The sequence below is a fragment of the Chrysochloris asiatica genome, unplaced genomic scaffold, assembly GCF_000296735.1.
Source record: "Chrysochloris asiatica unplaced genomic scaffold, ChrAsi1.0 scaffold00040, whole genome shotgun sequence".
Lineage (NCBI taxonomy): Eukaryota > Metazoa > Chordata > Mammalia > Afrosoricida > Chrysochloridae > Chrysochloris > Chrysochloris asiatica.
In genome coordinates, this window is record NW_006408558.1 from 8980215 (window position 1) to 8992656 (window position 12442).

The following is a 12442-nucleotide window of genomic DNA, read 5'->3' on the forward strand; positions in this document are numbered from 1 at the left end:
CGTTCCGGAGACCCGGGCCGCCCGGCACACCGGCTCCCGGCTCGGCCGCCTCCTGGGAGAGAGCCCAGCGCGGCGCGCCCAAGCGGCTGGAGAGACCGATGCTGATGTTTGCAACGTTTTTTTTTTTTTTTTTTTTCCCCTTTTGCTTTTAGAACTGGAACTGAACACCAAGTGCGTGGTAGAGATGGAAGGGAATCAAACGGTTCTGCACCCTCCTCCTTCTAACACCAAACAGGGAGAAAGGTAAGGCGGGCACCGAGAGGGAGGGGAGAGATCCTACAAGTTGGGGCCAGGAAAATAGGAGTGCTCTTTCCTATTGTTAGAAGGGCGGCTTCAAGTTTGTCGCACGGTGTTGTCTGAAGCTGTTGCAAGTCCAAGTTCCTCTCCTCCCTCTATACCTCCCTTCTGCCGTCCCATCTAGAGGCATCTGGCTAGGTATCCTGGCCATAGCCCGCCAGAGTCTATATGGGGCTTGTCACCTGTACCCTTGAAGGTCTTCAAGATACCCAAAATTGAGGGGGGAGGGGGTAAGCATCGGACCATAAAGATGATTAGTGTGACGGCCCCATTTTACACATATGAAAACTTAAACCCGAAGCAGGCAAATGACCTGCCTAAGGCCTTCTTGGTTGTAGAGCCCAGTGCCCCTCATCCTTTCCATGCTTGCACTGTTTGCTTCCCTTGGCAGAATTGTTTAGGGACTTGTCTGCAAAATGGGAGAAAATAACCCACCCAAAACAATAAAGCAAAACAGGCTTGTACGATGCAGGCTCAGGCCTGGACCATTTAAAACCTATTTTTTTGTTGGTGCTGTGTTGAGATAATGCCTGAATGTAATGCGGGAATTTTGATTTTCAAGGAAACAAAAGTAGTGCCCTGAACTGTGTAGACAGTGGGGGATGTTTAAAAGGAGGCTGCATTTACTTGATGGCAACATATTTGCATTTGAAAAGTAGTAACTGTTGGATCCTTATTAATTCTGCCCTGTTCTTGTAGCTGTATGGGAAAATGCCCTAAAATAATTTGAACATTAGGAATTTATTTTAGTAAATGCCTTCGGTGAAAACTTGGAATTAGTTCAATATAGCAAGGCAGTAGTTTGTAAAAGCATAAAAAGGGAAAAAAAAAGGTTTTGCAAAGTTAATTCATCTCAGAAGTGAACATGAGTGTATTTGTAATTCACCTGTTGATACACTACATTAGTGAATTTTGCTTTTGAGGTTTTCACTGAAAAAAACTCTGAAGTAGGGGATGTTACTTTATTGCTAAAGAAAGAATTGCTACCATTTCTAGAATCATGTGGTGGTCAAGCATAGTTCTGCGAATCTTTGGAAAAGAAATTATGAGGAGATAGTGCCCTTGATTAAGAAGCTCTGGTAGCGTAGTGCTTACGAATCAGGCTGTAAACCTTAAGGTCAGCAGTTCAAAACTACCAGGTGTTCCGCGGGAGAAAGAAAAGGCTTTCTGCTCCTATAAAGATTTACAGTCTCTGAAGCCCTGTACAGGGTCGTTATGAGTGGGAACCGACTCCATGGCAAATAACCACCACTAGGGTCTTTGATTGGGGATTCCCTGCTTTTTTGTGTCAAGTGTAGCAATTTTAACCCAGTTTACAAAAATTTTTCAACCTGTAGTCCTGTTTGTTCATTGTTATAGAGTTGCTTCGACCCATTTGTTGTTAAGTTCTGTAGAATCGCGTCTGACCAATAGCAACCCTGTATAGTGTTGCCGAGGTACAGCTGGTGAACTTGAACTGCCGACCTTGTTGTTTAAACCGACTTTGCAGTCCAGCGCATTAAACCACAGTGCCACCCATAGCTGCCCTGTATAAGGTTTCAGAGGCAGTAAGGTTGGTTTGAATCGTAAGATGTGCAGTTGTGCGGTTCAAGTTTTATCAGTTGCTCTTTGGAAACCCTATGCAGGGTTGCTTTGGGTCTGAACTGAATCAGTGTCCCTCTCACCAAAGCTTTCCCCCCTAAATTGGATATTGCTATATTGTTTCAGAAAAAAAAAAACAAACTTCTGCTGGTTCAGATTCTTCAAAACAGGTAGCATGTTTTAACTCCTGTTATTTGGCTGTTGTGTTTGATGATGTGTTCTGCCTTTGCTGATTTGACACCTGTTCCTTGTCACTCTTAACCATGAGTGCTACTGTTTGTTACTATTCATTGAAATGAAGCTTTGTCATTTGTGGAAGGAAACATTTAATTTTGTGGAATTTGGATAACTGTGGACAGTTGGTTAGAAATGCTAAATAATCAGTTGATCATTTTCAGGACTGCTACTGCCATTATTAATCAGAATCTTTTAAGAACTGTAGGCTGATTTTTTTTTTTTTTTGATTTATTTTTTATTTATCCATCTGCCTGGTTATTGGAATATCCCTTATCTGGAGCTATAAGACTAGCACTGAAATATGGGTATTTTCTTATTTTGTGCTTTTGAGGGTAGCTGGGGTCCTTTCTATGGGATTGCTCTCTGTGTCCTGGTTTTATAGACAAACCAAGTGGAAACAATGCTACTTGTAGATTAGGATTACTGTCTTTGCTAGGATGAAGACATCAAATGCATTTGGATTTTCATTATGCAGCTTGGTTTCATATTTCTCCACCGGATTTTCTCTTAAAGTAACAGTGCATTTAAAAATAGAAACAGTTGCTCCCTTGGGCTCTTGGTTGATTAATTGCAACAATGCTTCATGTTATACTGGCAATTCATTTCTCTTATTTGTTTAGGGACAAACTAGGGGCAGAGAGAGGGTGAATGAGGTGAATACTGAGAATATTATTATTTTCTTAACTAGAAGTCTAAAGGTTTAAAGCTTAAGAGGTCCTCAAACTAATATTGGTGTCTTAATTATATAGTGGGAGTCCTGGTGTGGTGCTGTGGGTTAATGTGCCAGACTGCACAGTCGTTTAAACTGCAAGGTCGATGGTTCAAGCTCACCAGCTGCTCCTCGGAAACCCTATACAGGGTCGCTATGGGTTGGAACCGACTCAACAGCACTTAACAACAACAACAATTATCTAGTGACATCCTGGTGTGGTACTGTAGGATAAGTACTGGACTGCAAGGTTAGAACCACAAGGTCAGCGGTTCAAATCCACCAGCTGTTTCAGAAACTCTATACAGGATCACTCTGAATTGGAACCACCTCAACAGCACTTAACAGCAGCATGGTTATCTAGTGTTGCTATAATAAATACCACAAGTGCATGGCTTTAACAAACAGAAATTAATTCTTTCGCAGTTGAGGAGACTTGGGTACCAACCAAAAAGGTTAGCTGTTGGAACCCACTAGGGCCTTCCTGGGAAAGAAAGCAGTCTGCTTCTGTAAAGATTTATATCCTTGGAGATCTGTGGGGCAGTTCTACTCTTTCTGTGGGGTCGCTGTATGTTGTAATTCACTTGATGGCAGTGGTTTATGGAATCAGCCAAAATGACATGTCGAGGACTAATAAATCATAGGACTTCTGAGCTTAAAAATGTTTGTTTTGGTCTAAACTGTAGGGTTATAATAGCTCCAGGTTAATAGTTGAATTGTGTATTGGTCATGTTCTGAAGCATTAAGAAAATACAGACATTTGTTTCTAAAACTTCCATTGCGTTGCTGTCCAGGAGACGTTTATGAAGTTCAGCTCATACTGTGTGTGGTAAAGAGAAATACAGACCTTGGGCCAACTCAATAGACTCTCATCTTCCAGAGGTGTGGGAAGAGACAGGAAAAATGTTCAAAAACAATTCAGAAACTGTAGGAGTATACTTGTCTTTACATGTACCATATTGTTTGGAAATCACCCGTTTCCTCTTCTGTCCTTACTTGAAGCTGTGAGCTCCCCAAGCCAGGCAACTTTCCTACTTATTTGTGTCTGAACCCCACTCATTTAGTACCTAGAGGGTATTGTGGAATTGACATGTTGTGGTTAGGTGCTTTCTTCTGACTCATACTGACCCTGTACAGGGTTTCCAAGGAGCAGCTGGTGGGTTTGAACTGCCGACCTAGTGATTTGCAGAGCAGTGCTGCTCCTACAGAGCCACACGAGGAGTCCAGTTTGCAGAGACAGGTGGCATTTGTGCTGGTGCTGCTGGTGTATAGGTACTTACAGTGTTCATTTTGCAAGAGCCAGAGAAACTCGTTTGTCAAATAAAGTGAAAGTATACCTGCCACAGATGACTTCTGGGTTATATGTGGAGATGTGTGGAGCAGGATGCTGAAGCCAAAATATCCGAAGTGCAACAAGATAATGAAAAGTTTCCTTTTCACTTCTCTGCCACCTGTTAGTCCCATCTCTTCACTACACAGACATGTGTACTCACACACACACGAAAACTGATATAAATCTTAGCTAGTATCTTTGATAATTTCTATATCAATATGATAAGAGCTTATTCATGCTTTTATTTTTTTACATCCTGTTTGGATAATGGTAGTTTTAAAAATACAGACTGATGGATTCAATTCTTATAATTTTTAGGAAGCGAAGCTTTACCATAACCAGAGTGGAATGGAGTTGCAAGTGAATTGCAAGGAAAACTTATAAAGCAAAGTGTAGATCTAAGTTAGCTAAGTAAAAAGAAATACTGGGCTAAATTTGGGCTTTCAGAAAAGGTTTACATCTAAGTTTTATTTAACTTCTTTCTCATTTTTCCTTACTGTACGGTAGATGGTATACTTTGAAAAATATATGGAAGGTCATCTGTCTCTTGGTCAACTACAAATGTATTATTTAGTTTGTGCATTAAAGATTGCAAATGTTTATTTCCAAGCTGGTGGCCCATCTGTTCCGAAGGCTTATAGAGTGCTTCCTACTGCCCAGGTCTCTCTCCCGCTGCCATACAGTCAACTCAGGCTTCTAGCGACCTTATAGGACAGAGGAAAACTGCCCATAGGGGTTCCAAGACTGGAAATCTTTATGGCAGCATGTCATTGCATCATTCTCCAACAGAGCTGCTGGTGGATTTGAACCAATGACCTTTTGGTTAGTAGCTTTAGCCACTATGCCTTCAGGACTCTCTAGAGACCAGAAATTTAAATATTAATCAAAATCCTACAAAATGAAAAAGGTAAATCCCCTAAGAAGTAACGACATTGCAGATTATAAAGTAATTTTGTGTGATTTTTTTGAATTGTATTCTCTGTTGTCTGTGTTACTCTCTGGCTCAGTGATGACAGAGTTCACTGTAAGAAAGCCAGGAGTGTTTATTGTTCACTAGTATGGGAAAATGGAGTCCTGGTGTGGCACTGTGGGTTAATGCGCCAGACTGCCAAGCTGTTTGAACTGCAAGGTCGACAGTTCAAGCTCACCGGCTGCGCCTTGGAAACCCTATACAGGGTCGCTATGGGTCGGAACTGACTCGACGAGACTTCACAACAACAACAACAGTATGGGAAAGAACATTCAAGTTGATTCCAGCTCATGGCGGCAACCCTATAGGACAGAGCTGAACTTCCCCTTTGGGTTGATTTCCAAGACTGGAAATCTTTACTGGAGCAGATAGCCTCAGCTCTCTCCCTCAGAGTGGCTGGTGGGTTCAAATGGCTGACATAGTGGTTAGTAGCCCATTGCCTACCCCACAACACCACCCACCAGGCCTCCTTTGTTGTTGTTGTTGTTGTTGTTATGTGCCGTGGAGTCGGTTCTGACTCATAGCAACCCTGTACAGGGTTTCCAAAGAGCAGCTGGTGAGCTTGAACCACTGAGTTTGCAGTTAAAATAACTTTGAAATCTGCCACATTAACCCACAGCAACCCACCAGGCCTCCTTTGTTGTTGTTGTTGTTGTTAGGTGTCTTAGAACTTTAAAGAACATTATAATACACTGTTTTCATTAGCTGTCAACATTATACTATGCTTTAAAATAAAATTACATTGAAGTCTCTTCCTTTAAAAAGCAGCGTGGAAGCGTAGCCGAGAGTGTTGATTTTTAAACTACTTTGTCATGTTCACAGTTAAAAATATTTTTTGCATTATGGTCCTGTGTGTGTCTGTGTGTGTGTAAAGATTCATTGAAAAATACTCTGTGTACTACAGCTGTGTTCTTTTCTATCTCATCCTATTCTAATTCATAAAAAAAAAATGACTATGACTCACCGAATTGATTTTACAGCTCAATAATAGGGTCTAACTCATAATTAAACAAAAACATGGGTTTAGTGGGTAAGAGGTTGAGCTCTTGGTTTTTTCGTTTTGTTTTATTTTAAATCCACGTTCTTACATGCATGTAATTTCAAATATGAAAGACTTATAGAGGTATGATTTTTAAAAAATCTTCATTTCTTTCCTAGAGGCAACCTGGTGAGTGATGTTAGCTAATTCTGGAATTTCTCTCCATATTTATGAATAGCGTGAAGGAGGACATATCTGATGATCTTCTCTGTAAAGATTATAGCCTAGGAAAACTCTTTGGGGCATTTTACTCTGTCCTTAGAGTCTCTAGGAGTCCTGGTGTGGTGCTGTAGGATAAGCGCAGGACTACAAGGTCTGTTTGAATTGCAAGGTTGGTGGCTCAAGCTTACCAGTTGCTCCTCAGAAACACTATGCAGTGTTGCCATGAGTTGGAACCAACTCGATAGCAATTAATAACAACATAGAGTTGCTGTGGAGTCCTGGTGTGGCTCTGTAGGTTAATGCACTGGAGTGCAAAGTCGGTTAGAAGGGCAAGGTTGTCAGTTCAAGCTCCCCAGTCACTCCTCAGAAACTCTATACAGGGTCACTATGGGTCAGAACCAACTCGGCAGCACTTAACAACAACTACCACCACCATGAAAAGTGAGGATTTTTCTCTTTCTCTGCCTTATACCCATCCCACCTCCATACTCCTCCTCCCATCCCCCATTTACCTAATATATTTTTGTTTGAGGAGTACTAGGTGGTGCAAACTTAAGCCCTTGACTGCTAGCCAAAAGTGGGTGGTTCAAACCCGCCCAAAGGCATTTAGGAAGAAAGGTCTGGCAATCTACTCTGAAAACCCTGTGCACCGCAGATCTACTCTGACACACACACGAGTTAAAATTGACTCAAAGGCAACTGAAAACAGCATTTTTGTGGGGGGCCACTTGGCGTCTTAATTATCTACTGCTGCTATAACAGAAATGCTACAACCGGGTGACTTTATCAAAGAGAAATTTATTCTCTGACAATTTAGGAGGCTAGAAGACTCTCTCTCTTTGTCTACTCTGTAGAAAGGTCCTTGTTTCCTTTCAGCATTTGTAGGCACAGCATTTCTTGGAGATCTCCATATACATCTTGGCATCAACCTTCTCCTGGATCTCGGAGGTTCACAGTGTAGGGGCCCCAAGTCCAAGACACACGCCATATCCCGCTCTTCTTTCTTGGTAGTACTGTTGTTGCTAATTGCCTTCAAGTTGGCTCCGACTCATAGGGACCCTAAAGAGGGTTTCCCAGGAGCAGTTGGTGGATTTGAACTGTCGACCTTGTGATTTGTAGTCCAATACTGATCCTACAGTGCCACACCCTCTTTCTCTGCTCACTTCTCTCTACTTTTATCTCCTGTAAGATAAAAGGTGTTACAAGCCCTACCCTTGGTAGACTTCCTTATACCAAATCAGGGTTGTGATAGGATTAAAGATATTGTGGCCCACCCTTAAGTCAATTTGTTGATGTATCACATTGGATGACATCATGGAGAGTCTTCATATAACTACCAAACCACTTAGAATCAGGCCCCAGTCAAGGTGATACGTATTTTTGGAAACGCAACTCAATGTAATTCAGTTATGATAGTTGAGAATCAATCGTTAGTATATATTATTCATATGACTATATAGCACACTGTTTACAGTTGAGTCCTGTTCTATTATAGTGTCTTTCCCTGGAGTCGATAATTGTTGGCTTTCTTGTTTTTCCCTTTAATTACTTCTTTTTCTATGTAATCAAACCCAAACTCACTGACTGTATATCTTTCATGGTCATCATGATGTGCTGTAGAGTCAGTTCTGACTCACAGTGACCCTGTATAGGGTTTCCGAGGCTGTAAATCTTTATGGGAGCAGAAAACTTCATCTGTCTCCCATGGAACAGCTGGTAGTTTTGAACTGTTGACCTTGAGGTTCGCAGCCCAATTTGTAACCACTGTACTACCTGAGCACCTTTGTATATCTTTGTTGTTGTTGTTGTTGTTAGGTGTCATCGAGTCGGTACCAACTCATAGCGACCTTATGCACAGCAGAACGAAACACTGCCTGATCCTGGGCCAACCTCACTACTGTTGCCACGCTTGAGTCCATCAATGTTGCCACTTGGCCAATCCATCTCATTGGGGGTCTTCCTCTTTTTCTCTGGAAAACATGATATCAAAACATGATATCCTTCTCCAAACATGAAGAAAGATATCCTACCAAAAGTGATATCCTTCTCCAGCTACTGGTCCCTCCTGACAATGTGTCTGAATTATGAGAGAAGTTTTGCCATCTTGGCCTTCAAAGAGCACTTTGGCTGCACTTCTTCCAAAACGGTTCTGTTGGTTCTATGGGCAGTCCATGGTACTTTTGATATTCTCCTCCAACACCATAACTCAAAAGCATCAATTCTTCTACGATCTTCCTTATTCACTGTCCAGCTTTCGCATGCATATGAGGTTATTGAAAATACCATGACTTGGATCAGGTGCACCTTAGTCCTCAAGTTGATATCTTTGCTCTTCAACACTTTAAAAAGGTCTTGTGCAGCAGATTTGCCTAATGCAATAAATACGTCATTTGATTTCTTGACTGCTGCTTCCTTGGTGTTGATAGTTGATCCAAGAAGAATGAAATCTTTGACAACTTCAGTCTTTTCTCCATTGATAAAAATGCTGTTTATTGGTCCAGTGGTGAAGATTTTTGTTTTCTTGACATTGAGATGTAATCCATACTGAAGGCTGTGTTCTTTGATCTTCATCAGTAAATGTTTTAAGTCCTCTTCACTTTCAGCAAGCAAGGTTGTGTCATCTGCATATTGTATATCTTTACAGGAGCAGAAAGCGTCATCTTTCTTCTGGGAAGCAGCTAGTGGGTTCAGTATTCAAACTCTGCCTTTTGTCTGACTCATCTCTTTAGACACTGAAAGATATCAGGTATTCTCCAGGTTTCATTTTAGAGACTCACTCTCTTTTTTTCCCCTAACTTTTATTTTGTAATTGTTACTAAAGAAACACATAACTAAACATGCCAGTTCAGCAGCTTATACAAGTACCAGTTAGTGACATTGATCACATTCTTTGATCAATGGTAAAACCATTTTTACCCTTGTTTAGAATCCTTCCTCTATTAGCATAAACTATCTAATCTTTCTAATTTCTGTTGTCAGTTCAACTCCATGTAAATAGTTCCTAAAAGAGCAGAATGCTCAAGGCAGACATTTTTTACTAGCCAAGCTAAACTGATTTTACAACAAACTAAACTATTGTTTGATTTTAGAATGACTTCAGGTAATAATTTTGGTGTAAAGTTTATCTTTTTGGTTAAAGATGATTTCAGGGCAATGGTCTCAGGGGCTTGTCCACCCTCCATGGCTCCAGAAAGTCGAGAGTCCATGAAGTTTTCAAATAGCGTTCTTCATTTCTCACTCTTGATTCTTCAGTGGAATCTTTGATCAAAATGCCCAGTCATGGTAGCCTGGCACCAGGCAGTTCTGGTCTCTTGGCAAAGGAGGCAGTTGTTCATGGAGATAATTAACCGTGGCCTGCACTCCATACCCTCTTCCTATTCATGACTCTCTCTATGTAATAGAGAGCAATTGTGTTTTTAATGGCCTCTTTGTAAGCTCCTAAGACCCTGGTACTTCATAACAAGCTATGAGGTAGAAAAGAAACACTAAACATGCTATTGTTTACATGTAATACAATTAATTGTGATATCCCATGAAACTATGACCCTAAACCTTCAAACCAAGCAACCAGATCTCATGAGGTGTTAGCTTGTATATAAGCAGTCTTAGCAGCAACTTTTTTTGTTGTTGTTGATTTCTTTCTGTTATAAATAAATCTGTCTCTCACACTGGAGACAATTCTCTTTGGTCTCTCTAACCTCCTCTGTTGTGGACTGGTATATAATCTCCTCTGCTGCCTTCTCATCCTGGGCTTCCCTGTGACCATTGTTCTGGGGATTCCCCTGACCTCCCCTCTGTGTGGAATCTTGTTTTCATTTTCTTCTTTCTTGGTGTACTGCCCTTTTTTTTTTTTTTTTTTTTTTTGGTAGAGGTCACATTTTTCAGAAGGTTCATAAGAAAGGGAAAATGTTTTGGAAACAAACTTTTTTGAAATCATGAAAATATCTCCATTCTACTCCCTTATGTTATTCATAGTTTGGGTGGGCATCAAATGTTATCTTAATGACCTTCAGTGTTTTTTTTAATCTTCCAGTGTTTCTTTTGAGATTCACAAAACTATTTGCATTTCTAATTATTTGGAGATCACCTAGTTGGTTCCTATCTAGACTCTTATAGGATATTTTCTTTCTTCTTTTGAGAACTCACTATCATGAGATTTTTTATCTGGAATTATTTTCTGTTTGAAAATAATTTTTGAATTCCTTTATTAATAAATTCCTCCTTCAATTTTTTTCTGTTTTCTTTGTTTCCCTGTTCTTTTCTGTAACATTTATCTGGATGTAGGATTTCCTTTCATGGTTTTCAGTTTTTCTGTAACTTCTCTCTCTTTCTCTCTTTTTAAACTTTTAGGAGATTTCTACAACTTTATCTTCAGACTCTTATGTTTAATTTTTAGCTATGCCTTCATTTAAAAATTTTCAAGCACTCTTTTTTTCCCCTCAAATTTCTGACTTATTCCCTGTTGTTGTTGTTAGGTGCCCTTGAGTTAGCACAGACTCATATGCACCCATGTGGTCCCACACCAGCCTCACAATCAGTGCTAAACCTGAGCCCATTGCTGCCACCACTATGCTAATCCATATAACTGGGGGTCATCTTGTTTTTCTCTGACCCTCCACTTTACCAAATATGATTGTATTCTCCGGTGATTGGTCCCTGCTGACAACATGGAGAGACGAAGTCTGTCTGTCCATCCTAGCCTCCAAGGAACACTATGGCTGTTCTTTTTCCAACACTTAGATTGTTCTTTTGGCAGCCCATGGCACTTTTAATAATCTCTTCCAAAACTATAACTCAAATGCATCAATTCTTCTACAGTCTTCCTTATTCACTGTCCAACTGTCACATGCATGTGAGGTTATTGAAAATACCATGGCTTGGATCAGGTACACTTTAGTCCTCAAACTGATGTCTTTGCTCTTCAACACTTTAAAGAGGTCTTGTGCAGCAGATTTGCCTAATGCAATAAGTTGTTTGATTTCTTGATTGCTGCTTCCCTGAGTGTTGATGGTTGATCCGAGCAAAATGAAGTCTTTGAGAAGTTCAATCTCTTCTCTATTTATATGGATGTTGTTTAATGGTCCAGTGGTGAGGATTTTTGCATTGTTTACATTGAGGTGCAACCCGTACTGAAGGCTATGGTCTTTGATCTTCATCAGTAAGTATTTTAAGTATTCTTTGCTTTCAGCAAGCAAGGTTGTATCATTTATATATTGTAGTTGTTAACTGAATCTTCCTCCAATCCTGATGTCATGTTTTTCTTCATATAATGCAGCTTCTTAGATTATTTGTTCAGTGTACAGATTGAATGAGTAAGGATCCTACTTGTGTTTTATGATTTTAGTATGAAGATACTAATGTCCTCTTTCTGTGATTATTTCTAATAATCATTTCTCATTTTCCTTGAAGTAATTTATTAGTCTGTTTATTTTGGTTTCTGTCTTTCTTGTTCTACATTTTTTTCTAGGGTAAAATTCCCAGATTTTGGGACTAGCGAGATTCTGGGACTTCTCCAGCTAAGGACTATATATATAATTCATTTTTGGGTTCTCAATGTGTAAATTCAAGAATACTCAATACACAGAAAGTATTGCTTTTTCATAATTGTTATTATGAAAAGCTTTTTTTCAAATCTCTTTTCTACTTTCAGTGTTAAGAAATAAATGATTTCCTTTTTCTTTAAGATCATAGCTCAGTGTTAAAATTGAAGGTAGTATTTCTCTAGACTGTTCTCCATTACCAAGATTAATCAAGATAATTAATTGTGGATAGTCCAAAAGGTGGAGTTTAAAAAAAAAAAAATCATTTCCAATTTTCAACTAAGCAGTAGCTAGACAGCAACATTGGCAAGGTGGCTGCTCACGATGGAATGATCAACCATTCAAGATGGAAATGGCAACAGTTACCTAAGGACAGAATTCAGAAGGTTTGGAAAAGAAGGTAGAACAGAAACAAGAATCACAGGAAGGAAGCGGGATCATTGATGATGCATTGAAGGGAACGCAGTCATTGAGATGGAGCAAAGTATATACTATGCTGTGGAGTCTTGGTGTGGCGCTGTGGGTTAATGTACCATACTGCAAAGCTGTTTGAACTGCAAGGTCAGCGGTTCAA

General features: G+C 40.0%; 1 protein-coding gene across 4 annotated transcripts in view; it reads left to right on the forward strand.

The window, feature by feature from the left end:
* The first annotated feature begins 156 nt into the window (after positions 1–156).
* Positions 157–12442, forward strand: part of KIF13A (kinesin family member 13A) — a 253879-nt gene continuing 241593 nt past the window's right edge. For all 4 annotated transcript variants that reach the window (XM_006860796.1, XM_006860793.1, XM_006860794.1 and 1 more), the window contains exon 1: positions 157–243. In XM_006860796.1, coding sequence (XP_006860858.1) covers positions 185–243 — 59 coding nt within the window. In that variant the 5' untranslated portion in view covers positions 157–184. The remainder of the gene's footprint in view (positions 244–12442) is intronic.